Source organism: Hemiscyllium ocellatum, chromosome 12 (assembly GCF_020745735.1).
Source record: "Hemiscyllium ocellatum isolate sHemOce1 chromosome 12, sHemOce1.pat.X.cur, whole genome shotgun sequence".
Taxonomy (NCBI): Eukaryota; Metazoa; Chordata; class Chondrichthyes; order Orectolobiformes; family Hemiscylliidae; genus Hemiscyllium; species Hemiscyllium ocellatum.
This window is the reverse complement of record NC_083412.1, coordinates 13333119-13360182: the sequence shown is the minus strand read 5'-3', so window position 1 is coordinate 13360182 and position 27064 is coordinate 13333119. Positions and strand designations below refer to the sequence as shown.

Sequence of the window (27064 nt, the reverse complement as noted above, 5' to 3'; positions counted from 1 at the left end):
CAGGTAAGCTATCAGTAGAGTACCAGAGGATAGAGGTCAGACAGCCCAGAGCATAAGGGCTAACAAGAAACTAAACAGTATGATTGCTGGAAATCTGAAACAGAAAATACTGAGCACGAACAGAAATGTCAGCATAACGCTCATAATTGTTGTGTACATATTGAGAATGTAGGTGCAAGAAATTCCAGAATTCATGTTTTGGCAGTGTTAATCAACAGCATTCTGTCAAAATTGGAAGGAGAAACTGGGGGCATGCAAGAATCTGAACACAGAATTTCTTGACTGAATTGCCTTCTATTCCAATTTTTTTTCCGGAGTGCAGCAGCTTAGTGCAAAAAAAAACCAAGAATTGAGAAACACCACAATGATGGGAATCCATTATGATTACTCCCTTTATTGTATTCATGCTTCCATTCACATAATACAGAAGATGACATGTTGGACGAGTTCAAAAGTTTATGGACACCACCATTAAAAATGAACAAAGTGCTGCATAAAGTGCCATGAAGTGTGCTGTAGTGCATCACATTATCTAAGGTACACTATGACGTGCGAGGAGTAACACTTTGATTAGGTCAAATGTTGCATTAAAATATCCCAGTAAAATCTAACAAGACAGTAGAAGCAGTCATGGCATCAGCCACCATTGAACACATCAACACTCAACTGCAATTGATTTAGTTGATGGTGAAGTGATACCAAGCATCTGATTGCACTCAATGGGCGAGGTAAAGCAGATAAACCTTTTCCTGTACTACTGATATCCAAGTAATCCAAGCTTTGGAAAGCATTACAACAGCTCACAAGCACATCATTTACGTATCAAAGTATAGTCAAAGAGTTATAGCCAAAGCTCACAGGTACTATAAAGAATGCTGCACCTGTAAAATACTCCTTACTCATGGTCATTTATATAAATGAGTTAAATACTTTGTTTAATAATTGACATTTGCAGCATTTTCCCAGACCTATAATGCAGCACATTGGTTGCTAATGGAATGGAGTCACAGTGAATTCCAGAGCAGCTGGACACTCTCAGAGTGTTCCAACAGATCTATGAATGATTTGGTAAATCAACCACTAACAAATAAACTATCAAATGGCTGTGTAAACACTCAAAAGATCATTACCTGCAAGTGCCATATTCAAAAGTTGAAAATATCATTCTGGGACTTAAAGACCAGATTCTCTCACAGTGGTGACCAAGAAAAAAAGTTTTACTACTAAACTGCTGATTGTGTATTAGGTCCAAAAATAAATACATGTGATGACCACATGCATTAAGAAGCATTTGAAAAGCACAGTCAAATGCTGAGTTATGTCTTCATAAAGTGCGACTCAATATCCCTGCCAGTTGCTCTGAAATGTGCTTATCTGAAGCTTTTGATAAAGTACCATCATAGTGGTACTTTTGTGCTGTTATCACTGCTGTTCCTTCAATGCATCATAGCAATAGCTCACCCCCAAAATACCCCACCCGCAAAATAGCCTCACCTTGTCTAGAACTGTCCTTATTATCAAATTGTACTGTTGTAATATTCCACTCCAATCTCTAAAACTTTGGCATGGCCCATTTCTTAATTATTCCATTACTTATCCATCAGAAAATGCTCTTGGCACCACGACTAAATTCACAAAGTGTGCATCCGTCAAAAGAATGAAGAGTTATAAATAAATTCAAGAGCCTTGTGCTCCTCTTTCTGAAGGTCTCAGTAACAGTTTAACAGACACCAGATGTAACGCTACTCCAAGGAGCACTTAATTTAGAAGTTAAAGCCCAGGTGAGAATGAAGATGATGGAGGATGAAGATACAAAATCTTTGACCTTCTACTTCAAAGCTGGTTAGTTTAAGAGGAGGGAGAATTTCCACAAACAGTGTCACCAATTTTATACATCAAAGAGAATTGTTAGCCCTTAATATCTACAACGCTGGTGCTACTGGCAGTGCAATGTTCAGCACAACTTGAAGAGGAGCTCAGGGTGCTTGAAGCACTGGCAGACTCTGGAAAAGAGAGTGAAAGACAAGTGAACGATATTTGATGCTCCAAAAAAAAAGTCAAAGATCATGAAACAAAGTACATTTTACTTTGACACTGAAAACTGCACAATTTCTATAGCAAATGAATGTTAAAGAGACTTTCTAGTTGTTCACACCTGATTAACTGGCATAACGAGTGATAACTAAGTGAAAAAATATAATATGATTTATTATGTCATATTTCTACCCAATTAGAGTCCAATCCAAGATTTCATTCTGGTTTTGTACTGATGCCAGAACTGTGCTCTTGACTGCAACTAATGATATTAGCAATGGATGGATCACTAAACCAATGGGATCACAGTACATTAACAGGAAGGAAGGCTGGATGGAAGTGGGGTGGGAATAAGCAGACTAATATGGTGGGCAGTATATTAAAGGGATAGGTACATCATGATCATAGAGTGAGTACATGTCAATGGGGGGGGGGGGGGGTGAACATGTGCTAATGGAGTGAACGATCAGTCAGTGGCGTGTCCAACAAACCAATCAAGAACATTGTAAAAACCATTGTCACCAACAGTGGGTTGTGCATTAATAATGCAGTTCCTCAACTAACAGCAACTCAGAGGCATCTCTTTGTTTTCTTACCTGAGCTACTTATTGATTGGGAAGAGCTGGAATCCCCGATCAGTGCCTGCAGGTTTGTAGCTGGGACCCAGCCCTCTTTATTTGTGTTAAGATTTCTGACAAGCCTGAGAGCAAAATGAAATTGACATGAACATCGCCCCAGTTTCTTATACAGCAGCCAGGGGACAAGCATACTGATTACTGGCACAGTAGCCATTAAGAGTAGGAAAGCAGCTTAACAAAGCCATTAAAAAGTACAAAGAGAGCACTGGGATTCATTTCTAGAGGATACCAATGTTAAAAAGTTATATAAAGTTTGCATTAGGACCTTGGTCAGAACACACAAATTGTATTATGCAGAATCCTGGTCTCCATATTCCAAAAATAACACTAAAACATTGGAGAAGGCACAAAAATGACTTGGAGGTAACACCACAGCCTGGGTTAAATATTGACTAGGATCACATTTCTTTTTCATAAATAAAAAAATGAATGAATTCAGTAGAATTATGTTTCCATTTGCAGAACAGTTCAAAAATACAGATGCTAAGTAAAACATAATTACCAAGGAGGATTTCAGGAGTAATATTCTTACCCCAAAGATTGATAAGAGTGTGAAACTTGTCAGCAAATGGCTTAGTTGAGGTGAATAGTGTGGATTTAGTTCAGGGAAAACTATGCAATTACATTAGGTAGAAAAAAGATAGAAGGGTACAATTGTTAATGTTGAATGAAGAGTAGAAGACACATGTGGAGCACAAATACCAATTCAGAATTATGGGCCAAATGTTTTGCTTTGGTGTTGTAACATCTATGCTATTTCAAGTAATTTTATGTAATTTTCAGCAGCATAACTCACTCATTTAGTTTATCTACTTGTAATTCACAGATAGGAGATAGTGTGATGGAGGCAATGTCATGGACTAGTATTCCAGAGGTCCAGGTTAAATGTTCTGTGGTTGGGGGTTCAAATTCCAGCATGGCAACTGGTGAAATTTAAATTCAATTAATTACCACATCTGGAATTGAAACCCAGCCTCAGTAATACAAGCATGGGAAATATCAATTGCCATTAAAAAACATCTGGTTCACTAATCTCTTTGAGGGAAAGAAATTTGCCGATGCTTCCAGATTCATAGCATGTGGATCAACTGCTCTCTGAAAGTGATCTGGAAGACTATTCAGTGCAAGGCTAATGAAACTTAGACAATGAATGTTGGCCTTCCAGTTACGATATGCAACATGAAAGAGTTTCAAAAAGTAAACATATTGGTCATGAAATCTGTTCAGAATTTATGGTACCTGTGTAACCATACAATAAGTTAAAATAGTGCTTCCAGAGACTAAGTCACAGCCTGCATGATTCCAGTGCCTGTTTAGATTAGGATCCCTGCTTACTGTGCATAGATTGCTGACATCATAGGAGGGGATCTCCAGGTTGGAAATAGGAGTTTTTCCAAATAGCTGTTAACACAGGAGAAACAAGATGACCTACCTGATGGGTGTGGAGCTCAACGGCAGTTCACAAGTGACAAGTGTGGAACTCAAAAAGCTTGACACCTAAACTCCAGCTGCTTCAAACCCACACACTTCCATTTTTAATAGCTGCAGGAGGAGCAGTGACACACTCTCAGGAAGTGAGATACTTATTTAAATATTTTAATAGAACTACATAGCTTAGATTTTCTCCTTATTTAATGCTGGAGGTAGAGTGAGGCAGTTAGGAATGTTGAATTTGAAGAACAAACAGTTAGGCATGATCTCATTGAATGAAAGAACATGCTCAAATAGCCAAATGGTCTACTTCTACTCCTATTTTTTATGTGCACATGATAGACAGGTTTCCTTGGTCTCAACAAACCAGAAAGCAAAGAGTAGGCAAGGACTGAAACTGCTGGAGAAACTCAGCAGGTCTGACAGCATTTGTGCAGAGAAAACAGAGTTAACATTTTGACTTCAACGATCCTTGTTTTTGTTACAGATTTCCAGCATCTGCAAAAAAAATTTAATTTGGTTGGTTAAATCTGACAGAACTGACTGCAAACTAAACCTGGAAGTCCACTATGTACCCATCAATATCAAAGCAAAGCACTGTCTGTGCAAAATAGTTTTTAAAAAATCAAGCAGCATGAAGGAACGTTTGCTGTCACCCTAATGACATTATACTTTATTTCACACGTAGGATCAGTGTTCATTTTGTGCAGATATTGTGTGACATTGGTTTAAATGTGAGAAGACCTGGGTTCATATCACAGAAGAGCCCTGGCATTCTGCATCTAGCTTAGTGGTTAGCTCTGCTGCCTCACATCACCAAGGACCCGGATTCAATCCCAGTCTTGGGCAATGTCTGTGTGGAATTTGCACATTCTCCCTGTGGCTGCTCGAGTTACCTCTGGTGTCCAACCACAGTCCAAAGATGTGCAGGTTAGATGAATAGACCATGCTATATTTCCCATAGTGTTCACGAATGTGTAGGTTAAGTGGATTACCCATGGGAAATGCAGGGTTACAGGGATAGGATAGCGGGGTGATTCTGTTTGGAATGCTCTTTGGTGAGTCGGTGTTGACTTGTTGGACTGAGTGACCCGTTTCCACGTTGTAGGGATTCTATAAATTAAAAGACTTTCTGAAGAAATAAAATATCAGTGCTACATTGCTCTGCTGCAAAATGTACAGTAAACTTGCATAATTCTTCGAATCTGTAAACATACCATCGTCCATCCTGGCCCTCACAGATCAGTTGCAACAGATCACCGGTACTTGCAGTCAATTCCTCTCCACCTGACTTCCCATAGTCTGCTATTACTGTATATTTTCCAGGGAGCTGGAATGAGAAAGTGAAAACATGGGGCTGAATCACATTCCTGGTTGATGAAAGCAGCAATCAGATTTTCCTTGTGACCATTTTTCCTGGAGTAAGGAATAGGGAGCAGTTGATGTAGAGAGAATTGATTTCATGAAGAAAAAAATGAAGCAACGAATATGTATTTGAAACAGGAAAAATGCAGATACACATTGAGAGAGTAAACAAGGCAATGGGACTGCATCAACAAGCAAGCACAGGCATGATGGTCCAATGGCTGCCTATTCTGTAGATTTCTACTTTGAGTATGCAACCCTGTAACAATTCCTAAAAGATCAAAGTAGAAAACCTTTTAACCACACAAAATATTTCAAGCATGCATTATTTGTACACCAAATAAAGCAACTGTTACTGAAGAGGTAAAGCTATGGAGGTGATTTTCCTACTGTAAAGAGGTCTTCAAAGGCAATTCATTGATTATGTTGCACTGTGGAATATCCTGAACAGTAATGCATACTTATCGGAATGCTCGGATTTAATCAGAGAAGCCAGGATAAGGGGAAAGAAAAATGTATAAAGGAAATTATGTCGAGACAATCAACCTGGTTTAATTTTTATCAGCTTGAAATTAAAAGCTTCAGAAAATGTTTGAGTACTTTCATGGTAGATTTAGTTGCAGCTTATCAAATAACTTATAAAGACATCTTTGAATTATTGTTTTGCAGATCAAGCCATTTCCTCATAATCTAACCAACCAACCAACCTTATGTAAAAGAAAATGAATTCTTATTTGCAAAATGACACCACCAAATTATTGCTTCAGCATAAATTTATTCAGTGGCCCATTCTGATATCTTGCAAGAAGATTCTTTTACCCAAAAGCATACAATAATAAGCAGGGAGTGTGGGAATATTAGTAACTAAAAGTAATGAATGCCGAAATATAACAAACCAATGTTTTAAATAAAAAATTATTGAAAACTAAGTTTATGATTCATTCGTATTTACGTTGTACTAGAAACTATTTTCAATGTCATTGATAAAAGCTGATCCAAATATCTTCCAATTTACCTGAAAAAAACTTTTCCAGGATTTTCTTGTGCAACTAAATTAAATGGGAGCATCTATACTGAGTGTCTAGTCCTTGCGCATCCCAGTATCTTCATCTTTTCCCAGATAGACAACTATTTACATCCCTCAGCTCTGTTCTACTCTACATTGTTTCAAAATCCCGAAGGGAATAAATCTCACACATATTGGACTGCTTGTTCATCTCTCTCAGAAGCTCTTGCCATGGTCAATGAGCTTAATGCATGCATTTCACAATGGAACCAAAGCATTGATGCTATGACTGCTCAGATAGTATGATTTTACCCACGATCAACAATGCTGGGTATGAGACTTCAAGTGGGAAACTAAACCAACATGCTTATCATCCAACAAATATTTGGCTGGAACCTTTGATTAAAACTGCAGCAAAACAATGAATGTTCTCAACTGTTGGAAAAATCTTGCAATTGATGACAGGATTTCAGCAACAGTGGTACAGCTGATGGCCTCAGTTTGAACAGCCAAAAAAAATGAAGTCATTGTCTGATGCACATGGGATACTCACTCCAATAGAAATGGAAGAGGAAATCTGAGTCTCATTCTGTACTTAAGATTTCAGCGCTCATCATGGAAGTTGATATAAAGACATCAAGAACCTACATTCAATGGAAGTTACTCAACCATTAATTGCAGCTAGAAGCTTATACCTACCAACTTTCTACTAGTTTCCTCTTCACAATCAGATGAATTGAGCTGGTCATCAGCACTGGACCATCCATCATTATTTTCTTCTGAAATGTCAAGGGACTGAGACACTTTGGTCCAACCTGCAATGTAAATACAACTACTGACCAGAGAATCTAAAAACATGACATATTATTGTTATGATTTAAAATATTAAAAGATGAACCTGAAAAAATAAAAACAATAATCTAATTTAAGAGCACTTTAAACATTTAAGAATTAAATCAGTTACTTGTAGAGATGTGGGTACCACTGGCAATTCCTATTCTTCCTCTGGTGTTTGGGATCCTAGTGCACAACAGAAGGCTATTCAGCCTACAATGACTATGCTGCTCATTGAAATACCTATTTAATTAGTCCCACGCCCCCTTCTCTTACACCACAATCTTGATTTATTTTTCCCACAAATATTTATACATTTCCCTTTTGGAAGTTTCTGTTGAATGCATTTCACTACTCATTAAGTCACCTAAATCATATCTCCTTGTATTTAAAAAAATTCCATCTCTCCAATAGCTTTTTTTATTTTAAATTGGTGTTATCAGTTATCAACTTGCCTGCCAGCATAAAGGTCTGATCCCCAAAAATAGCCCTTCATTTTAAAACTTCTCATCTATTCTGAAGGTAAATAATTTTTGCTTCCCTAAAGTTTGTGACCTGCCACAACTCTTAACTTTAATCTGTATGTCCATGACGTACATTGTTTGTTCAGACTGGTGCCCAGACAGTAGCCAAACTGAAGCAAGTTTTATCAACTTGTTCTGCATCTTCAAAGGTTTGCATACAAGAACCCAAAGGTCTGTCACCATTCTGGAGTTCGACATATATGGAATGGTGCAATGAGGGTAAATTATGGGATTGCCTTGTGCGGTGTGCAACTGTGTAAGGTGGCGTGATGCAGGCTTGCTGGCTGACTTACTGTTTTCTTCCAGCCTCCTGCTGTCTACTTTGAATTCTAGCATCTGCAGGTTTTTTTTTTGCCTCTGCCCTCAAATTTGAAAGCATGATTCAGCACAGAGTCAACATTACAATATCCTTGTTTAAGTGCAGCTGAAGAGGATGGACAATGCCTGAGAGGGGACCAAGGTTAGAGATGGGCTTGCAAACCAAACTATTCTGACACTAACTGAGCAAGTCCTGGAGTTGGATCCAAATGATTAGAGTTGTGAGTGTGGTACTGGAAAAGCACAGGTCAGGCAGCATCAGAGGAGCAGAAGAATCAACATTTTGGGCAAAAGCCCTTCATCAGGCATCTACAGTCCTCACTTTCTCCAAATGATTACAGCACATCCATTGGTCAAGGCAATATTAGAGGAAGGTGGTGAGATTCCAAGACCACATTCGTATAAATCCTATAAATATTGCTGAAAGGAGTTTTTGGAAACTGTGAAGCTGATACAACAGTAACATTGATTGTTTGTTACTTTAGAGACTTGCTGATTTCCAGCAGGAAGGTGTGTTGCTACACTTAAGGTTAGCATCTCCCAACGGTTTCAATGTTTTTTTAAGGAAGCATATATCTATTTCTCCTCAAATGATGATGATGCCCCTCAGTCTTTCTTTTGTTTTGCCCCAATAAGTGAAACATCAACAGCTGTAAACAACAGCCGAGAGGACCAATTTTAACCTCTGCAGAGCAAGTGGAATCTTCTGGCGGTGCATCACCACATCCTTGCGCACCCCCAATAGAGCTATGTGAATATTAAGGTAGGTATGGTTGATTGTAAGATCACACACTGATGACAAGGGCAGCTGTCACAGACTGACATGAAGCAGCCTCCAAGTGCATGGAGAAATGCAGGAGTGAACTTAGATGCTAGCTGCAAGCCAGTAGTTAATAGCAGGAGGAGCTGTCCATGAGGTGGCAGATTCTGGACATCTAACATTCAGTTTATGGAGACCTAACTGTCACACACTGGCACAGACATTGGAAGTGTCCATACAGGCCATGATCACTGCAATTATCTTCAGAGTTCATGATTTGACAGATGAACCACCTGTCTGTGTAAAGCAGACTTGCAACATGCAGGGCCCTCCACCTCAGGCAACAACAGAACAACTGCCAAAGCCATTCCAGGAAAGGGACTCAACAGTCAATCTGTTTCTAGCAGCAAAGAGGGAGCATAATGCTGCATATCTGATAGAGAATCAAGACAACCTTACATTAGATTAGTGATACAGATGGATGCTTTTCATATTTGTGACTTTTGAACATTTAAGTATTATATTTTCACATAATGTTCTGGTTGCATGGCTACATCATCTGTATGTGTAGTACTGGTTATATAGGTGTTTGTGTTCATGTTCCACGCAACATTATTTGGGACTGCTGCTCTTGACAGGGAGATAACAGACGAAGGTAACAAGGACCAAGAAGGTGTTGAGCTGTGAACCACTTGCTGTTCAAACCTTTTCCACACACAAGAATTTCTGATCTCCCGGGCATCCATACCTTTCTATTCAATAGAATGCACAGCTGGTTGGTATGGCTCACACTCCTCTTCATCAGAATCAGCAATTGAGGGTGGGACTGTCTTCACCAAATGTTTCTCTGCAAGGCTTTCTCCTCTCTGATGGACCAGGTTGTGCAAAATACACAAGAAAATGGCCATAACTGACACTCTTACGGGTACATATTAAAGAGCACCACCTGATCTGACCAAAGACCTAAAGCAGATGCTGATGGCTCTAGTTCATGCATGCTATTATTATACCTCCTCCCAGGCTCTTTCCATAGATTCCTTACTGGTGTAATACATCTTTAAAGATGAGGCAAGGGCTGTGTGGAACAGGTTTAGAATGTAGAACAGTATGGCACAGTACAGGCCCTTTGTCCCTCGATGTTGTGCCAACCTTTTATCCTACTCTTGGATCAAACTAACCTACATACCCTTCATTTTGCTATCATTGACGTGTCTATCCAAGAGTCATTTAAATGTCCCTAATGTATCTGATTCTACTACCATTGATGGCAGTGCATTCCACGCACCCACCACACTCTGTGTAAAGATCTGATATCTCCCCTAAACCTTTCTCCAGTTACCTTAAAATTATACCCCCTTGTGATTGCCCTTTCCACCCCGAAAAAACGTCTCTGGCTATCCACTCTGTGCCTCTCATCATCTTGTACACTCTCTCAAGTCACTTCTCATCCTCTTCGCTTCAATGAGAAAAGCCATAGCTCCCTCAACATTTCTTCTTAAGACATGCCCCCTAATCCAGGCAGCCTCCTGGTAAATCTCCTCTGCACCCTCTTTAAAGTTTCCATATCCTTCCTATAATGAGGTGACCAGAACTGAACACAACATTTCCAAGTATGGTCTAACAAGGCTTTTATAGACCTGCAGTATAAACTCAATCCCCCTGCTGCTGAAAGCCAACACACCATACACCATCTTAACAACCTTAACAGCTTGAGTGGCAATTTTGAGGGATCCATAGATGTTCCACCACACTGCCAAGACTCCTGCCTTTAACCCTGTAATCTGCATTCAAATCTGACCATCCAAATGAATCACTTCACATTTTTCCAGGTTGAACTCCATCTGCCACTTATCAGCCCATTACAACCTACAACAGCCCTCCACACTATCATAACTCCACCAACCTTCATGTCATTAACAAACTTACAAACCCACCTTTCCACTTCCTCATCCAAATGATTTATAAAAAAGAGCAGAGATCCCAGAACAGATCCCTGCGGTATCCATTATTGTATAGAAGACAGCCATCCAAAAGTTTGGAACCAGTGAATCTTCCTGCAACCTGACCGAGTCTAAGTAACCATGACGCATACATCCTATCTAGAGAATATACATACTTGCATTATTTTATGATTATAACTGCATTTAATTTGGATTTTGAGCATTTACTACAGCATAGATGCAATCAATTAACTCTTGATCCTTTGAAAATCCATCCAGGGTAGGTTGTATTTCATTGGCATACCCAAACATGGCATCATGAAAACCTTATGAGGTAACAGGCTGCAGGCTTAGTGATTCCATTAAGGTCTTCACATACTACTGGAATGATTCAAAGGCCGCAGTGGCTTTGAAGGCGACAAACCCTAGCAGCCACTTGCCTAATCAGAAACTAACTCCCAATAAAGCAAGTCATAAAGAAATGGGACTGTCTTCCTTGAAAAATGCAGAATGGCAGAGCAAGGTCAAAGGGCTGAATGGCCTCCCACAGCTCCAATTTTTTTGTTTTTATTTCCAGACTCACTGTTCTTCTGACATCTACATGTGCGACATACTGACCCTGTATGTTCTGTTGCCAGGATAGTGCCCTTACCTATCTTTGCCTGCCTGATGTTGCTGTCTTCCCTCCTAAACCCCTTGCCTTGTTATAAGTTTCCAATCTTGCTGGACAGTATGGCTCATTTGTTTTTGATCAGCTATCCTCCTCTTCATGGGGGAGACACCTCAAATAGAGCAGACAATTCCCAACGGGGACAGCAATATAGAGCACGAATGCTGCAGTGCTCATTTGATTGGTACCCTCCTTTTTACCCCCTTCTGAGAAAATGTCCCAGTGTAGGTTGAAATCTAATGAACTATATGAATGCCAAGTCTTCCATGTACAACAGCAGACACTTATATTAAGTCAGTCATAGTCCCACTTGCAGCAGCCTAATGGTACTGTTGTTGAACTAATAATCCCACCATGGTAGATGGTGAAATTTAAATTTAATTTTTTTTAAAAATCTGGAACTAAAAGTTCTAAAGATGACCACGGTCAATTGTCATAAAAACCCATCTGGTTCACTACTATGCTTTAGGGAAGAAAACTGCTGTCCTTATCTGCTATGTCCTACAATGTGACTCTCGGCCACAATAAATGTGATTTGACTCTTGACTGCCTTCTGAAATAGCCTAGTAAGCCATTCAGTTGTATCAACTATTAGAAAGGGAAAAGGAACAACATTTGGCAGACAGCCAGGCATCAACTAAGGCACTGGAAGTAACAATGGCAAAAAAACAGCCCTTTCAACACTGCAATGTCATTAATCGTAATATCTGGGAGCTAGTACCAAAGTTGAGAAAGCTGTCTCACAGGCTAATCAAGCAGCCCAACACGGTCACACTCATGGAATCATACCTTATACACAAAGTCCCAGATAACAGCATCATCAACCCTGTTGCGCCAGCAGGTCAGATCCAGCAGGGGTGGAGGCACAGTGACATATAGACAGGAGGGAGTTGCCCTAGAAGTCCTCCACATTGACTCCAAATCCCATAAAGTCTCATAGCATCAGGTCAAACATTAACCTGTTGATTCCACCTACTGTGCTGCACCTTACCACACCCATCTCCCCTACAGTTAATGGATGAGTACTCCTACATGTTGAGCAACAACACCTCCTGACTCTCCAAAGCCTGTTCACCATCTACATGCCATAGGTCATACTGCGATGGAATACTCCCCATATGCCTGAACCAGCACAGCTCCAACAGCACTCAAGAAGCTCAACACTATCCAGGACAAAGCAACCTGCATTATTGGCACTGCATTCACAACTATTCAGTCCCTTCCATCACTAGTATTCAGTAATCGCAAAGTGTACTCTCTGCAGATGCACTGCAGAAATTCACAAAGGTCCCTAAGACAACACCTTCCAAATCCACAACCACTTCCATCTAGAAGGACAAGGTCAGCAGGTAAATGGGAACATGGGAACTGCAAGTCACTTTTTACCCTGACTAGGGAAAAATATTGCCATTCCTTCCATGTCACAGGGTCAAAATCTTGGAACTTCCTCCACGAAAAGATTGTGGTTTACTTACACCAAACAGACTGGAGCAGTTTAAGAAGGCAGCTCACCACCACCTCCTCAACAGCAACTAGGATGGGTAATAAGTGCTGGCCCAGCCAGCACTGCCAAAATCACATGTGTGCATTTAAAAAAGAACAAGCCTTACCTTTCACTTTTTCTTGTCTCTTTGGTGAGGTCACTGAAATGCTGTGATTTTCTGGGCTCACAATCTCAGCCCTTTTCATTTTCTGTGCGCTCCGCAGGGGACTGACATGAAAATAAAATAGATTGCACAAACATTACAACCAAGTAAGATGGAAACAGTAGTAAAAATATTAATGTCTCTGAAAGAGGACATAGTTTACAAATAGATTATATCCAACTAATAGCTAGTCACTCAACTTTAAAAATCCATCCTTTTCAAATGATACGCAAATAGTTATCATGCAGAGTTTATGACAGGCCCCAAGGAGGGGCTCAGAAGAATAGATATAATCAAGAGATAAAAGAGAAATGTCCTCTTTGTTATATTGAATGGGCTGACACACAAGGAAAAATAAACAAACAAAAAAGGATAAAACAATGATAGGAAGGAGATAGGTGTCACACATTAGCCTTTTTAAAGTATAAAAGTAGAGATTAAAATACAACTAGGTTTTGACGCATGATAATAAGTAGGTTTAAAAAGGGATAGCCACAAATAAGAAATGTTTCCAGCTCAAAAGGAAGGGAGCAGCATGCTTAAAGAAATTCAATTATGATGCCAAACAGAATTGAACCAAGAAAACCTATAGCATTAATCCAACAGGACCAATACAAGTACAAGTCGTTCTGGTATAATGCAAATTTTGTCAATGAAAAATTGGCAATAACGTGATTAACGAATTGTAAATGTCGCTGTTTGGATAATGCGAACTTTCTACTGAACGAGTACAGTGATTTTCTATGGTGATCTTTCACAGTGTGATTTTTCTATAGCGGGAAGTTACTGTTGTGTTATAGCAGAATGACCTGTACATTAATTCATCTGCATCAGAAAGAGGGTGTTCTTTCCATACAAGTCAACTGGTATTAGCATAAGTTTTCTAAGCTATACTAAGCATGATTACAAAATGAAATGGTTGACATTCGTTCAAAATACAAATACATTTGATTAATCCCAACACTTTGATTTGTTATAGGGTTATAGCTCTACACAACTAATTCTGTGACTTGTACTCCCATCAAGTGAGACACAAAGCCAGCACTGCAGCCTGCTTCAATATGCAATGTATTAGTTTTTGAGTTTCTGTGTTTAACCCTAAACCATATGTACATATACAATTTTCAAGTGTGCAGAAAATAATCCAAGATTATTATGATATTGAATGAATGAAAGTGATTTACTTCTCAGTTAATCAAGTTTTCCACTGAATATCAATTACATAAATTATAAACATCAGACAACATTCATTCAATTAAAGTAACAGAGAGAACTTGCCTGGTATTAACAGGTATAGCTAAAGGAGCCACAGGTGTGTGCTCTAACTTTTGTTGCTGGTTGGAAACTGGAAAACAAAAGTAGCTTGCACTTTATGGTATATAACATCAGCACCACAAATTTCAACAAGTACAGGATCCATAAAAGTGGATGTGAGTCAAAGGAATAACAGAACAACTGCAAATGGGATCACTGTATTCAGATAGTATAAAGGTTATATGTGTCTCATGATTTACCATAAATGGAAGAAGTCATCTTTATGCTATCTGAATACAGTGACCACATTTGCAGTTGTTCTGTTATTCCTTTGACTCAGATCTGCTTAGCATGCACATCCCCGGACACTGGTCAGCAATTTAGCATGGCCAGTCCACCTAAACTGCACATCTTTTGACTGTGGAGGAAACTGGGCCACCTGGAGGAAACCCACACAGACACCAAGACAACATACAAATTCCACACAGACAGACAATCACCCGAAATTGGTATAAAACTCAGGCAGTGGTGCTAACCACTCAGCCTATCACCCAACTCAGATTAATTAACATAATATCAGCACTAGATAATAAGCTAGAGAGATAACAGGGCCATGTCCAAAATCACGGGATTACCATAAATCAGAAATCAGACTGGACCTGCCATATAAATACTGTGGCTGCAAGAGCAAATCAAGACGAGGAATTATGTAGTAGCTCACCGCCTCTCTCCCCAGTGTCCGTGTGCCATCTACAAGGATAAGACAGGAGTGTAATGGAATACTGTCCAATTTCCTGAAGAGTTGCAACTCCAACACTCAAGAAGCTCAATAACACTCAGGATGAAGTAGCTCATTGATTGGCATCATATCCAACACCAGCAAAATTAGCAGATAGTGTTTAATGTAGGGAAATGGGAACTTGTACATTTTGGCAGGAAGAATAGTGAAGTAGCTACAGAGAGGCCAGTACCTTGTCACCAAGACACCCTTTATTTATATGTTCATAGTACACTCGCTGTGACCAGCAAGCTTAGAGTCAGCCTCTGAAGTTAGGAGACTCTCTGAATCCCCTGCTTATATCTGTCAGCCAAGCCTCCCAAGTTAACAACCCCAAACAAGGATCTCATAGCCAATGTGATCCACCTGGTTTTAATCATTATATCACAAACCACCCCTCCCACACACCCCACCCACCCAACCTTCCCCACAAGCCTGTTCTTTTTGTTTAGCTTCTCTTGGGGCATTTTCGCCACAGGTCTGGTTTGTCGGACTCAGAAACGGGCAGCACATAACAACTATTGCCCATCTCTTTCATCCAGAGGATCTCAGGAATTTCCTCCTCCTCTTCCAGCAATAATAGTATCAAGGCTACATCATCTTGGACTCTGAAGTTTCCTCAGCACAAGACAGAGGGGGAGGACCCATGGTTTCGAACAGGTCTTCTGGCTGTTCTGAGCAGCCAGGTATGTTTTAGCCTTGCTCTGTTTGTGAGGTAGCAGCTTTCATATAATCCATGTTTGTTCAGGACTGCCTCACCAACATGAACTTTGTAATGCCACTAGACCTGACCTTGCATTGAGCCTCACTTCATACACATGCAGGGCCGTTTCGTAAACTGTACTAGTTTGATGATTCCTTTGCTTTTCAGCCTCCTGATGCCTACCTCTACATTTTCCTATAAGGTAAACAGCACCAGATGGGCCTCGCAAAATCATAGAATTGCTTCCTGGTCAGCTAGTAAAAAGGCCTTGGCCCCTTTCACTGTCCCTAGCCCTTCCTGAAAAACTCCAGGATATTTAATTAGGACCTCATTCAGGGAGATATTGTCTAATCAAAAAATGTTGAGCCAATCAAGGTGAATGTTTTTCAACCAATTCCACCCCAATGAGCTTGGGCCAAGCATCTTACTGCAATCTGTGGTAATAGCACCAACTGCTTTTCATAGGAGATCAGAACCAAAGTTATACCCTTCATCTGTAACAGATCCCCCGTTCTCAGATTGGCTGACGTCTTGCATGAACTTGGAGTCCAGAGCAAATCTTGTTAAAACAGTTTGCACAACCTCCGATGCAGTTGTGCCAGTAGTGACCCCCATAAGAAACAGGTGACCGTTCAACCAGCCATTCATTTTAATTTGTTGTAATTTGGATGTTGCTAAGCAATTTAACTCTTCCACCTAATATGTAGGTGGACTTGCAGGGATGGTACTCTCTTGGACACCAGACTGCAAGTTCTCTTACTCAAATCTGGCCTTATGGGGCTCCTTTTCTTTTGTGAACCTGATAGTAACTACTATGGCTTGTCGGCCTATATCCTGAAGAAGATTTTAGCCATTTAGCTGAGGCACCCTTGCTAGGTCCCCTTGCTCACAAAATACCCTGCATGAGACTCTGAAATTGCCTACGCTCAAGTTGTGTTCTCCAAGCTAAGTCAGACAGGTAAGGGTGTCCACTTCCATTGGGATGCCCTGTAGTTTCCACATTCTACTTGCTGTGTTTTCTAATGACGACGCCAGTTGTAATGCCTGTTTGAAGTCCAGTTGGATTTCAGCTGATAGGTTCTTGTGCATGATTACATCACTAATCCCACATACCAAACAGTCTTTCAGCATTTCATTCAGGGTTAACCCAAAGTCATCCACCTCTTTCAGTTGTTTTAACCTAGTCATAGATACCGATTCAGATTCTCCTTGTTCTCAAACAGCCAAATAAAAGCAATTGCATCTCAGAGTTAGAGGTCGTTTGAGGTCATAATATTCCTTAACCAAACCCATCAACTCTTGGAAGGTTTTACTGTCTGCAGCCTCTGGGAAAGTTAAGCCCCTAATAAGCAAAAATGCGGCAGGTCTGCAGGCAGTGAGAAGGAGCGCTCATTGCTCTTCATCAGCCCCAATACCATTTGCCCAGGCAAAAAATTGTATTCTAACCACATACTGTGCCAAGTCTTCAACAGCAGGATTGAACAAGTCAAGCTTTCCAAATAAAGGCATGACACCAGAAATGCTTACCCCAACTCAAATGTTCTTCAGGCACGTATTGTTTTCTCCCGTTGACATTGAAATAACTGCACAGAGGCCGTTGCCCCTTTCGCTGTGTCATCCTTTATTTACATGTGCACAGTACACTGGCTATAATCAGCCAGTTCAGAGTCAGTCCCTGAAGTCAGGAGTCTGTCTGAATCTCCTATTTAGATCTGACTTCCTGATTGAGTGGGGTTGTTTACCTGGGCCAACCATCCCAGTCAATGAGATCCACCAGATTCCAATCACTACAAATAGATAAACACGATATGATTTGATTGGATTGCAGAACCTAATGTTACAAAGGGATCTGGATGCCCTGGTACATGTATCACAAAAGGTCAGTCTGCAGCTTCAGCAAGTGATTAGGAAGGCAAATAGAATGTTGGTGTTTATTGCAAGGTAAGTGGAATAGAGAAGTAGCAAAGTTTTACTGTAGGTGTACACAATTTGACATGACCACATCTGGAGTTTTATGTAGTCTACATATTTAACAAAGCATTAGAAGCAATTGCGACAGGGTTTTTCTGTCTCATTGTTGTGATGAAGTGATTATCTTTTAAAGGAAGGTTGAATAGGTTGGGCTTATGCTCATTATTCTAGACTTCAATGATATCATTTAAGCATAACAAGATCCTCAGCAAGCTTAATAGTTGGATGTGGAGGGTATTTGCTCCTTTGGGGGACTCTGGAATGACAATACTCAAAATAAGAACAAGAGATCTCCCTTTTTAGTCTGAGATGAGCAGATTTCCTTTTCTCTCAGAAGATTGTGATCTAAGGAGTTCTCTTGTCCAGAAAGCAGTGAAGGCTATCACTAAATTTCTACAAGGCCAAGTTCTCCATAGTAAAAACTGATGCAAAATACTGATTCAGTATCTCCTCCATCTCCTGTGGTTTCACATATACGCGGCCTTGCTGATCTTTATAAGGAGCCCTATTCTCGCCCTTGTTACTCTTTTGTCCTAAATTGCCCAGTAGTGTCCAGGGATTTGCAGATTAGGTGGAGTAGCCATAGTAAAAACCCTGTGTGGGGTTACAGGGATTGGATAGGGTGGAATGCTCTTTAGAGTGTCAGTGTAGACTTGATGGGCCATATGGCCTCTTTCTGCACCATACGGATTCTATGATCTGACATTGGGGAAACAGGGAAATGAGAGATAACATCACTCCAATTCACTTTACAGTCAGTTTGGTCTGATTTATTATATAATCGTCATTATAGGTATCAGAGATATTCATGATAGCAATATTAACTCTGATGTGGGCATAATATTTTATTTAAAATATGTATCGTAAGTAAAGTTTTAAACTGGAGTTTATCACGTATGTACTTAGAGTGTGTATGTACACACTAAGTAAAGAAATCAAATGCTCAATAAATTAGTAAATAACTAACCATAGGTTACTGCATCAGCAGGTTGCACTGATACAAGCTATATCAAGGCCAAGTTCTGCCTGTGGCAGTTTCCTTGGGTAACTGCATCTAACTGATCCAATGACCCCAACTGTAGGAACAAGATGATCTCATAAATTCTAAACCCAATGCCCAATATCTATGCACCAATACAGCACACATTGAGAAAGGACAGTCAAAGCACTGAAATGGATGGAAACTGCATCATGCCTTGTTCTTTGTGTCTAACTCAACAAAAGAAGAAAATTCATAATTCCTCAATACCAGCAGTCAGCAGTAATATGGAGTCCTGCAATAAGTACCATCCACCTGAAAAGGATCATAATATCTCTTATGGTGCAACTAAGTTTTCTAAATTTCTACATTTTCTCATATTTTTACAACTGGAAAAGCATTGCCATTAAATACTTATCTTCATTTTTTTTTAACATAAATGTACCAGCAACCTAACACAGAATGGCCTTACCCACACATAGCTTGCGCCCAGTAATACATAGATGTTCCTTACCTCTACGAGCTTCCAGTTGACTTGTTAGGACTTTTCGTATTTCATTTACCCATATATTTTTGATTTCATGTGTTGCTGCCTAATGAAAGATAAGTGCATTCTTACATCTTGCAAATATATATTGCAATTTCAGAGAACTTCAGGGTTATTGCAATGAAGTTATTATCCCCTCTGTATAATCATTAAATGCTATTCCATCACTTAAAGAGGCAGTGGAGCATTCAAATCGCTTAATTCTGAGATAGGCCAGCATCAAAAGAGGTGAAAATTACATTTGTCCTTTTATTTGTAAAATGTCAAAAGTATGGTGTTAAAATGAAGTCTCGTTCCTTTTGATATATTTGTCTCCTAACACGTGAATTATTTAGTAAAATGTTTTTTTTGTAGCTTTATATCATGACTAAGGCTGCCACTGTTATAACTTCAAGGACTGAAGATTCTAAACTTTGTTGGTCATACAGGACAATACATGGTGATTCAGACTCAACTATCATACTTTTGAAAGAAACTAAGCAAACAAGAAATGGGTCAAAATTAATTGCCTTGGTTCTTCACTGTCACTGAGAATTTCTTTAATGTCTGGTAACCTTTAAACCCACATCTATATGCAAATCATATGGCAGAAGCAGAGCCACTGGAACGTCAAAAGTTTCTCCAATTGAACATGAAATTCAACAAACTAGTGGCCACTATACCAAAACAGTTGAGATATAATAGATTTAGTCAGGGTGTATGTGATCCAAGGTAGCATATAGCCAGCAAATAGCCAGTCAAATTGATCTCATTGTTGAAGAGGAAGAGTGGCAAATCTGAAGAAAACCCACTTCACAATAACCAGGCATGCTGCTGAATAAATTTCCATGAGGTATGATATGGCCAAGGACTAACATGGTGCCCAAAGTGGACTTAACTGCCCATGTAAATTATGCACCTTCTTGTAGACCTAGTAAATTTTGGTAGGGAGTGTGTTAACAAATATCTGTGGATGCATTCATAGTAAATGGAAAGACACTCAATGAGCGGAAATGTGGGCTCAATGAGCGGAAATGTGGGCTCAATGAACATACAAATCAGGAGAAAATATACCATTGGGCTCCGCCATTCAATAAGATCATAGCTGATCTAGTTATCTTCTACAATTGGCTAACAAAATAGATCCTTGGCTAACAAAAATTTATCTTTCTGCCTTAATGACAATAATCCCTTCCTGAGTTTTTTTCCCCAAGTGCCCAGTTGTAACAATTGACTCTAATGACTTCCCCGCCATGGATGTCAAGCTAACTAAGCTGTAGTTTGCTGTTGGATTTTATTTAATTTATTATTGTCACATCTGCTGAGATGGAGTGAAAAGTATTGTTTTGTATGCTAACCAGACAATTCTTACCTTACATAAGTATATCAGGGTAATAGAACAGAATGTAGGATACCGTGTTATCGCTACAGAGAAGGTGCAGAGATAGATTAAGTCGAATATATGAGCGATCCATTCATAAGTCTAATAACTGCAGGGAAGAAGCTGTTCTTAAATCTGTTGATACATGTTTTCAAACTTTTGTATCTTCTGCCTGATGGAAGAGGGTGGAAGAGAGTATAACTGGGATGGGGTTGAGCTTTGATTATTGGTTGTTTTCCTGAGGCAGCGGGAAGTATAGACCAAATCAGTGGAAAGAAAGCAGATTTTGTCTAGGCTGCATTTCCAATACTGTCTGCAATTTCTTGAGGTCTTGGGCAGAGCAGTTGCCATACCAAGCTGTGATACATCTGGATAGGATGCTTTCTATGGTGCATCTATAAAAATTGGTAAGAATCAGTGTAGACACACTGAATTTCCTTAGCCTCTGAGCAAGTAGAGGCATTAGTGTGCTTTCTTGAAACGTAGTATTGATGTCTTTCTATCTCCCTTCCTCCTTGAGTACAGGGGTATTGCTTGCTGTCATTCATACTTAAGGAATCTTTCCAGTATCTAACAAATTCAGGAAAATTAACACCAACCCATCTATCATCTCATTCGCCACCTACTTAAAGGCCCTAGGACAAAGTTCCTCAGGACCTGGAGACCTATCCACCTACATATCCATCAATTTGCTCAGTACCACTTCCTTAGTGATTTCACCCAGTTCCTTCCTTCCTTCATCCAACCTTGGGTTTACCATGGTGGGTTATCCCCTTGGAATTTTTCTTTATTGTAGGAATGTACTTATTCTGAACACTCTAACATCCCTTTAAAGATCAGAAAAGAAGGAGTGGCAGATATATCTCAATTCACTTCAGCTTTCATGCCCACATAGTCGTTCTTTTTAAATGTAAAATACTAATTTTAGAACCACTGTTCTGCCTTTCAAACTGGAAGTAAACTTCAATCATATTATGATCACTGCTGTCTCGAGGTGCCTTTACTCGGAGTCCATTAATTGACACTGTCAGATTACACAATACTATGCCTATTATTGCTTGCTCTCGTTGATATCAAAAGTGCTGCTGGAAGAAACCATCTTGAAACAAAAGCATTCTAATAACTCATCACCAGGGCGATTATTAGCAATCTAATTTTTGTAGTTTATATATAAATTAAAATAGCCCATAATTATTCACGTGCCTTTACCACAAGCACCCAATGTTGGTCTGGTGAGATTTATGCTAAAAACGGTTACTGTTCATGAACCTGTGAACCAACCCAAGTAATTTATTTTCCTTAGTATTCCTCATCTTCACCCAAAATAGACTCTCAACTTGATTGCCGAAACTAAGGTCATCTCTAATTATTGCACCAATACAATGATTTGGAACGTCACCCCTCCCACCTTTACCTAGCTACCAATTCTTCTTGAATGTCATATAGCCACTAATATTCAGATTCCAATTTTTGTTATCCTGCAGCCAAACCTCCAAAATGGCTATCAGATTATAGTTATTTCTTTCAATGTGCACTATTAATTTCTTAACTTGTTATGAATGTCTTACTCATTCAGGTACAGAATCTTTGATTTTGGATTTTTTTTGTCATTCTTGTGGCAACTAGTCTGAAATATTGGTATACTCTTAGGTTTTTTTTCTTTGCCTACTGTGGTCCTGCCTTTCTTGTACCTTCATTTAACATTTTGCCCTCCTGCCCTGACTTGTTACAATAACTAACTTTGACCCATCACTCTGCTGGACAAGTTTAAAGCCCTTTCTATTTATATAATTGTGAGGCTCACAATAACACCAGTTGCAGTATAGTTCAGGTCTTGACTGTCCAAATGTAGAGATCCCACTTTCCCCAGTTCTGGTGCCTGTGTCACATTCTTCCTTTGGTATGATGACCAGAGCTACACACAATACTCTAGTTGTGGCTCAACCAACATTATATACAGTTCCACTATAACCTCCTTGTTCTTATATTTAATGCCTTGACTGATAAAGTCAGGTCTCCCCTGGACCATCTTAACCGCCTTTGCTATCTTCAAAGATCTGATCTTCTGTATTTCCTACCTTTCAACATGTATTCCCTTGGCTTGTTAGTGCTGTCAAAATGAATTACCTCACATTTTTCAGGATTACATTTCATTTCCCAGTGTTCAACCCATCTGATCATTTATCTATTTTATCCAGTTGTCTAAGGCTTTCCTCCTTGCTTTTTACCACATCACCAATTTTTGTGTCACCTGCAAACTTACTGATCAAACCTCCTGCATTCATGTCTCGATCATTAATAGACATAACATACAGCAACCAACCCAGCACTAAATGCTATGGAACGTCACTGGAAACAGGCTTCCAGTCACAATGCGGGTAAGTGAAAAATACCCTTTGACCTACTCACACTATACTATCCTCTCCAGCTACTACATTCCTTCTTACGCCTTTCACTTAAGAGGCTTCCTGTACTGCACTGAATGGCAAGTTAGCAGATCCACTCTGCAGCACTTACTCTAATCCAAACAACTTGAGAAAACCTCAGGCCTTTTGGACAAATGAGGTTGCTGTACTCCTGTCCCTGGGTCCCCTTTTCTTCCTCACTTGCAGCAACACCACCCGACTCTGACTAAATCAGAAGATCCTGTTTTCTGCAATAAAATGTAGAGGTAATATCACTCTTGTATGATCAGTCATTGTGTCTACAGTTCAGCCTCCACCTCAATAACTGAGCCAAAGTTCCCACATCTACAAACACTTGCTGCAGATTTTTTTTCTTTGAGTTGTGAAACATTGGAATTCCTTTCCTCAAAAGACAGCAGATGCACAATCTATAAGTATCTTAACGCAGAGCTAGATAGTTTCTTTATTACCAAGGGGATGAAAGATTATCGGGGCTATGCATGAATGAGCTGTTGACATTAAAATCAGATCAGTGATGACCTTATTGAATAATGGAACAGATTTGAAGGGCCAAGTAGCCTACCCTTGAATGTTTGTTCTGGTGTTTCACCACTACTAGTAAATTTTGAAATAGTGATGAAACAATGTAATATTTACAACAATGATAAAGCTTACTGTTTCTATCAATACCAAATACTAATATTCCTGCTCCTACTGCTGAACCAGATATCAAATCCTGAAAACAGAGGAAAAATAGATGCAGAAAATCTCTAACCCACCTTCCATACTTACTTTTCACAGCAAACCAGTTTAAAGGACTACTTTCCTACTCTGAATCAAAATCTAAGATATACTACTTCAGCAAAGTCTTCCTCATATTGACAACGTTCCATGCCAACTGTTGTTTGGAAATTTCTTTTCTTTCTTAGAGTTGTCTCAGAGTCTTATCTGGAATTTAGCTTCCTGCTGCAAGGAAGCTGAAGGGTTTCTTAAGGTAAAGGTTTCAGTAACAGATATCTTCTAACCACCTATTAGCAGCTATCTGTTAACCTAGTTATTTTACCTCAAAGTCTGTTAGTTCTAGGTAAGAATCTGACTCTTGATCTAAAATTGAACTTGAAAAAGATTTACTCTCCAAATATCCACTGTGAATTGAATTTCAATATATGTTCCTTTGGCCATTGTCTAACTCGGGTGAAATCTCTCTCACACTGATCTTGCTCCTTAGTGAGAGTTTTTTTTGCTTCTTAACCCAATGCTTTATTTAAATAGTGAAGAGCTAGTGTTGTCAAGAGTGTCAACAATGCTGCACTATTCCAAAGAAGGGAATTGAATGAGATGATGTAAATGTACCATTGAATCAATGGATTTGCCTTTTAATGTCTGCATGGTTTTTGATCTTTCGTTCACACTTACCTGTACTATGTAAACCTCTTCCCTTGCATTGTACCAAATTTCAAACTTCTTGTTATCTCCCTTAACATTCTCAGTGATACCAACAGTGGTCATCTGCAAAATAGAAAAAAAACAGTTATGTCCAGATGTTTCTACAAACACCAAGGCTTTTTTTTACAAACTACAACCATAGAATTTATGGGACTGGTATAGAATGATGAGATTAATCTAACTGGACTTAGTCTTCAGGATATAATATTGCATACATAGCTGCATTAAAATGTTTATCCAGGTATAATCCAACTGTATCTTCAATATACTGACAATTTACCCCATATAGAATTATCAGCTCTGTGTAAATCAGCGGTCAATCATCTAAACTGTCAGTCCCTCTAAAACCTGTGGGAGCAGTGCATTTCATCCACAAGATGCACTGCAGCAACTCGTCAAAGCTCCTTCAACGATATCTTCCAAACTCTTCACTTATACCACTTAGCAGGTTGAGGGCAGCAAATATTTGGTGACAGCATAATTCTTGGAAGTTCTTTTCCAAGTCATAAACAAATTGACATGAAATTCTATCACCATTCCTTCACTGTTGCTGGATCAAAATTCTGAAAACTCATTCCTAACAGCATTGTTACTGCATATCTCCACCAGATAGTTCAAGTAGTCAACTCATGATCACATTCTCAAGGAGAATTGTGGATGTGTAATAAATGCTGATCTTGCCAGCAGAATATATTAATAATAATAATTAAATGATGATGCAGGCTTTCAAATGTCCCTCTTCTAAGTTTGAAACTGTATTCATCGTAAAATGTTTTGTTTATTCATTACAGATTTAATAACTATTCATTATGGAAAAGACTTTGAAGTCACTCTGAATAGAAATTAATAACATATTGCCAAGCTCTTATACTAAACATGTTTTAGGGAGAATGTGTGACAGTAGGTATCCAAATACTTGAACGTGGAAATGCTAACATTCCAAAGCCTTGATAATGGTATAATCTGCTCTTGCAAACTACAGGAATATACACTATTGCTCACGAGATCAAAGTTATCCATTCCTGAGAACTCTGGAAAGAACTCTGCAGTGCCATGTGAAGTGCTTAATTCATTAAAACCTTAGTTTCATTGTAGTAACAGCTTTAACCTGTCACGTAGAAGCCAGAATTTTTTTTTAAAAGGAGAAGAAACTAGTGCTTTGAAGGACTTAATACTCGCAGTTGATGGGTAAAAGAGATGTAGTCTTTTTCTATCAATCACATTTTGTTTCCATTTAGCATTTAACAGTGATCTACAATTTAAATTATAATTGGGCCCCAGGTATGCCTGTCTCTTTGTTGGCTACGTAGAACAGTTGATCTTCTGTAATTATACCGGCACCACTCCCCACCTCTTCCTCCGCTACATTGATGACTGCATTGGTGCCATCTTGTGCTCCCGTGAGGAGCAATTCATCAACTTCACCAACACATTCCATCCTGACCTTAAATTTACCTGGACCATCTCTGACACCTCCCTCCCCTTCCTGGACCTCTCCATCTCCATTAATGACGACCGACTTGACACTGACATTTTTTACAAACCCACCGACTCCCACAGCTACCTGGATTACACCTCTTCCCACCCTACCTCTTGCAAAAATGCCATCCTGTATTCCCAATTCCTCCACCTCCGCCGTATCTGCTCCCAGGAGGACCAGTTCCACCATAGAACACACCAGATGGCCTCCTTCTTTAGAGACCACAATTTCCCTTCCCACGTAGTTAAAGATGCCCTCCAACGTATCTCGTCCACATCCCGCACCACCGCCTTCAGACCCCACCCCTCCAACCGTAACAAGGACAGAACGCCCCTAGTGCTCACCTTCCACCCTACAAACCTTCGCATAAACCAAATCATCCGCCGACATTTCCGCCACCTCCAAAACTACCGCACCAGCAGGGATATATTTCCCTCCCCACCCCTTTCCGCCTTCCACAAATACTGTTCCCTCCGTGACTACATGGTCAGGTCCACGCCCCCCTACAACCCACCCTCCCATCCTGGCACTTTCCCCTGCCACCGCAGGAACTGTAAAACCTGTGCCCACACACCTTCTCTCTCACCTTAATCCAAGGCCCTAAAGGAGCCTTCCACATCCATCAAAGTTTTACCTGCACATCCACTAATATCATTTATTGTATCCGTTGCTCCGGATGCGGTCTCCTCTACATTGGGGAGACTGGACGCCTCCTAGCAGAGCGCTTTAGGGAATATCTCTGGGACACCCACACCAATCAACCACATCGCCCCGTGGCCCAACATTTCAACTCCCCCTCCCACACTGCCGAGGACATGGAGGTCCTGGGCCTGCTTCACCGCCGCTCCCTCACCACCAGACGCCTGGAGGAAGAACGCCTCATCTTCTGCCTCGGAACACTTCAACCCCAGGGCATCAATGTGGACTTCAACAGTTTCCTCTTTTCCCCTTCCCCCACCTCACCCTAGTTTCAAA

General features: G+C 39.9%; 1 protein-coding gene across 4 annotated transcripts in view; it reads right to left on the bottom strand.

Annotated features, from left to right (window-relative positions):
- Positions 1–397: 397 nt before the first annotated feature.
- mcf2la (mcf.2 cell line derived transforming sequence-like a) overlaps positions 398–27064 on the bottom strand; it is a 233286-nt gene continuing 206619 nt past the window's right edge. For all 4 annotated transcript variants that reach the window (XM_060833340.1, XM_060833339.1, XM_060833341.1 and 1 more), the window contains exons 23-30: positions 24580–24672; positions 19366–19444; positions 14445–14511; positions 13131–13231; positions 7174–7289; positions 5321–5433; positions 2631–2734; positions 398–2003 (exon numbers count right to left, since the gene is read on the bottom strand). In XM_060833340.1, coding sequence (XP_060689323.1) covers positions 1909–2003; positions 2631–2734; positions 5321–5433; positions 7174–7289; positions 13131–13231; positions 14445–14511; positions 19366–19444; positions 24580–24672 — 768 coding nt within the window. In that variant the 3' untranslated portion in view covers positions 398–1908. The remainder of the gene's footprint in view (positions 2004–2630; positions 2735–5320; positions 5434–7173; positions 7290–13130; positions 13232–14444; positions 14512–19365; positions 19445–24579; positions 24673–27064) is intronic.